We start from the raw sequence: 4,828 nt of genomic DNA, 5'->3' as shown, positions 1-4,828 counted from the left end.
AGAGATGCAACGGAGCTGGATTTTTTCACATTTCCATGAGAATGAAGCTCCTTGATGTCATCCCACAAGTTCGCTCTCTGTAACAGTAAGTCCATGATTCCTTATACGCTTCATAAATTTGTACACATAGTCGAATGTGCGCTGCATGGAACCAAAGGAGTTAGCGTGGTTGCATCCCAGAGTTTAATCTGCGTGGGGAGACTTAAGAATTAGTACTCTTTTCCTCAATTCAATGGTTGGAGCTTCAGGCAGACAAGTCGCCGGCCAATTTAGGCGACCATTTAATAGATACGATGGGCCATGAAACCAGAGCTCCGACTGGGCTAGGACGTCGGGAACTGTGCCTCTAGAAAGAATGTCAGCTGCCAGTGAGTTCTTGTATGACAGCCACACGATTTGCCACGAAAACGCTTAAATTGAAGGGCTCATCTCTTATCCAGGACAACGGACGAATCGCACCAGCAATAAAACTGTCTGACAAAGATGTCTGTGCGCTTCACTTCATGCATCAGACTAGCCAACAGCTTCGCTCCACACAATTCCAGTTTTGGGACAGTCAATGTTTTTAATGGCGCAACTCGAGACTTGGAGCAAAGGATACGACTTGTGGCTAGTGGACTCCTGGCCACTACGTAGATGCAGGCTCCATAGGCCTCCACACTGGCATCGCAGTGTCCATGTATTTCAACATCAGCTCCTTTGAAGAGTACTACTCTGGGAAACGATACATGGCGAATATTGCGAAAACTGCTGCATAGCTCCCTCCAGGTCGTATCACGTGGAATCGGCAAGCTTCCATCCCAAGTTAATTTGTCCTTACAAAGCTGTTGAAGAAATATCTTTGCCTTAGTTATGACTGGTCCCAAAAGTCCAAGCGGATCATAAAAGCGGGCAACAATAGACAGAACTAATCGCCTGCAGGGCTCAACAGTACAATCTAGAACAGAAAATGAAAATAGCAACTGGTCGATCGCTGGATCCCACACAAGACCAAGGGCCTTGGTGACATCGCTTTCATCATCGAACTTTAAGTACTGTTCCCTATCTTCATAAGCTATTCCATTGAGTACTTCTTGGTGACTGGAACACCACTTTCGAAGCTTGAAGTTTTCACGAGACAATATCCCAGCCGTCTGGCGAATTTTCTGGCTTCAGCAATTGAGTTGGCTCCGGATATCAAATCGTCAACGTAAGAGTCCTGCTTGATGGCATCCGATACAATTGGAAAAGCATCACGCTCATCAAAGGCCAACTGGTGCATTGCGCGCACGGACTGAAATGATGCTGATTTGGTCTTATATGTAACTGTATCTAAATTAAAGATTTCGATATCCTTCTGAGGCGAGTCCCTCCACAGGATGCACTGGAAGTAACTATCAGCCGAAGTCACTCGGACACAACGATACATTTTGCAAATATCAGCTGTGAGAGCAACAGGATATGTGCGAAAGCGAATCAGAATGTGAAACAACTTAGGCTGAATGATTGGTCCCGCCATCAGTACATCATTAAGAGAATGTCCAGAATCAGGAGTTGGTGAGTCATCAAACACAACACGCAACTTGGTTGTGGTGCTGTCTTCTTTCAAGACGCAATGATGTGGGAGGAAGTATTTACAATAGCCACTCAACTCTGGACTAGCTCGCGACATGTGATTTAGATCCAGAAACTCTTTGATGAATGCCGAATACTGCTCCTTCAGATGTGAATTCCGACCCAATTTTCGCTCAAGACTGAGAAATCGAAGATGACCCTGACCATAAGACTCTCCTAGATGCTCTGCACTCCGCTTCAGAGGCAACCGCACTGAATACTCGCCGGATGTTTAACGGGAGAGGTTATTGGCAAAATGCTGCTCGCATTCCGTTTCTTCTGTGGTGGCCTTTACTGTAGGCTCTTCCAAGCTTTCAATTTCCCAAAACCGCCGAAACATCTCATCCAGACGGACGTCCAACTGACTAGCTTCGCTATTAGTAGTGCGGCCGGCAACCAACAACGAGGTACTGCGGGGTCTCTCAAATCCACCGGTCACGACCCAGCCAACACAAGTTTTTTGCAGAAGAGGTAGTCCTGGCAAAATCACAATTTGCCGGACAAAAGCTCATAGAAAAGGCTCGCTCCAATTAAGAGATCTACTCGCTGTGGTTTGTCGAACGCAGGATCAGCCAACCTTATGTTCGAGGGAATGCTGTTTCAGGGAATGCAACAGTGTATGATGCTTCCCTCCACAAGTACGACAATGACTACTACTGCAAGACCGAGTTTGGTGTCCCTTCCTTAGGCAGTTATAACAAAGGGCCAGTTTCTTGACTTCCTTATGCCGAAGGGATGGAGACAAATTTCCGAATTTACTACATGTGTAGATCCCGTGACCAGACGCATCACAAAAACTGCACCCATTTTGGTTAGTCTCAGCTACAAGCACTCTTTTGCTGTGGTTAGTGTTATGGTTGGATTTGCCCACCTGATAATTGGTTATATGGGATGACATGGCATGTTGCACGCTTTCCAGCCTTTGACTACGTCTGAAAAGGCGTAGGTGTGAAGAACTCATCGGATGTCGGGATTTTGTCAATGGCTGCGGCCTCCTCCCATTTGGTCTGAGTCTGGGTGTCCAACCTTTGAAGCAGCGTGTGAGCTATTATGCATCCCGAAATTTGCTCCAAACTGCCCAAATTCTGTAAGGCACGCATATGCGAATTGGCCTTGTCTGAGAACTCACGCAGTTTAAAAGCCGACTCCGAATCTACCCCTTTGAGCCCAAGAATCTCATTGATGTGTGCCTGGAAAACAATACGTTTGTTACTAAATCTTCTATTTAGGGTATCCAGAGCCACAGGATATTTGGCACCGAAGAACTCCAAAGATCGAATCGAATCCAACGCAGGCCCAGATAAACATGAGCGAAGATGCTGCAACCTTTCAATGTTAGACAGCTCGGTATCCTTGTCGACAACTGACTCAAACATCGCGATAAAGTCCGAATATTCGGTATAACCACCGGAAAATGTTGGTAATTTGAGCTCGAGCAGGCGCGTTCTGTTGGCTAAGATCAAGGGGTGGTTTGGCAAATCCTCATGACGAATAATGGTTGAGTGGGGTGGGCCGTTAGATTGACGACGCTGAATATTAACGTGAACGCGAGCTTCAACCATGGCGATCAACTCGTCAAAATCATCGCGTAGTTTACTGCCAATTTGATCGAAATTAAGCTTTTCTAACGAGTTATGCGCGGTATTAAAGGCAGACTTAGTTTTTTCAATAAGCAAAAGGCGCACTTCTAAGTGGATGGCACAAGAGTTGTTAATTTTATCCTCAGATAATTCATTTTCAATACATTGGCTCGCTCGAACAATGCAACCGCTTAGCGCTTAAGAAAAGACACCCTGACTGCATATCATCTGTGTTCTCGCCTTGCATCATTTTTTCACATGCACAAAATCAGAACACCAAACTGAGCACACAACATGCGACGAATTGTGCAGCTGCTTATGTACAACCAAGTATAAGCTGAGCCGGCGAATGACCGCGCAAGGGGAAGAGCGTGAAAGTCAACTAGCGGCGTTTATGTATATGCGAATACTTGGGAGCTGTAAATGGTCAGCTCACACAGGCGGTTTGCACTTGCTTAATTATAACAATTTACGATGATTATGTTCTACTTATTCAAGAATAATCACAATTTTAATTTGCAATAGATTTATTTTGCTTCTGCAATGTGAAATCTCGCCGTTTTTTAGCAACTGTTTAAAACCTAAACCAAGAAATAAGTAAATTTTTGCCTTTCACAACAACACGTTATAATTTAGTATATTAGGCAAATTTATGTAGATTATAAGGTTACTTGGCTGTGGCTCAGAATTATTTCTTCGCTTCGCCTTGATCAACAACGAACTGAGAGAGCAGACAAAAAAGGAATATGCAATTTATAGCAGCTGCGACAAGTGCAAGAAAGGCTTGCCAACCTTGTTTATAATAAACAGCTGTTCCACTAGACCAAAATTACAACCTCTTCTTATGTTTACATGAATGTTTGCTTATGCTAATTTGATGAGGCTGCTGCAGAATCCAACATACTCCCCCCGTTGGAAGCCTGACTTTCAACAGAATCCTTAAGAGGCAGCAGACGCAGCTTGTTTACGGCTCTTCGGATGATTCCAGCCATGATCTTCATATCAGCTACACGATTGACTCCATCCTTCCCAGGAATCAAGTTAACTATCCTACCTACCACCGCATGGGAGGCAGATTTTCGTCTTTAACGAGCACCATATCGTTGATGCACAACGCTTGTGTTTGAGTGCGCCATTTAGCTCGCTGTTGTAGCAAGATGAGGTACTCTTCAAACCATCGAGCCCAGAATACCTGTTGTAGCTGCGTCACACGCTGCCAGCCATCGAAACGGTCGTAGTTTAATTTGGTCAAGTCTGGCTCGATGATGGCTGATGAAGGACCACCAAACAGTAGATGAGCAGGAGTCAGGACATCTAGATCTGATGGGTTATCTGAAAGCGAGAGTAATGGGCGTGAGTTAACAATATACGTTGCTTTTCGAATTTGTTTGAAATCTGGCTCTCACCAGCAATGTGGCGATCCGAGTTTCGGAGCATGGAAGGAGAGTAAAAAATATAGGCCAATGAATAGAATATGTAAGGCAAGAAAAAAAACGGAGTTAAAGAATAAATGCGGAATACGAATTTGACCATGAGGTGGCACTCATTGGCGAGAAAAGAAAAGAAAAAAAAAGAAAACTCGCACATAACTATTGTGAAATTTTAAATTATGCGCTTAAGGCGACTTGACTACGCCCATGGCGTTCACAATAGGA

At 44.5% G+C, this 4,828-nt stretch overlaps 1 protein-coding gene across 1 annotated transcript; it reads right to left on the bottom strand.

The window, feature by feature from the left end:
- Positions 1-425: 425 nt before the first annotated feature.
- Positions 426-1,651, bottom strand: LOC138911771 (uncharacterized). The gene is made up of 2 exons (XM_070211194.1): positions 1,071-1,651; positions 426-714 (listed from the first exon to the last, which is right to left on the bottom strand). Exons 1-2 carry the CDS (start codon positions 1,649-1,651, stop codon positions 426-428), a joined length of 870 nt encoding a protein of 289 aa, XP_070067295.1.
- Positions 1,652-4,828: the final 3,177 nt, after the last annotated feature.

Source organism: Drosophila virilis, chromosome X, assembly GCF_030788295.1.
Source record: "Drosophila virilis strain 15010-1051.87 chromosome X, Dvir_AGI_RSII-ME, whole genome shotgun sequence".
Classification (NCBI taxonomy): domain Eukaryota; kingdom Metazoa; phylum Arthropoda; class Insecta; order Diptera; family Drosophilidae; genus Drosophila; species Drosophila virilis.
The sequence above is the reverse complement of the archived record's forward strand: the minus strand, read 5'-3'. Positions and strand labels throughout refer to the sequence as shown.

What these genes read in the sequence shown, in the direction of transcription:
- LOC138911771 (XM_070211194.1), bottom strand. Translation starts at nt 1,651, where the DNA reads ATGTCGCGAGCTAGTCCAGAGTTGAGTGGCTATTGTAAATACTTCCTC. An exon ending in GGTGTTCCAGTCACCAAGAA is followed by an intron (nt 715 to 1,070) that starts GTACTCAATGGA and finishes ATCGTTTCCCAG; the next exon opens with AGTAGTACTCTTCAAAGGAG.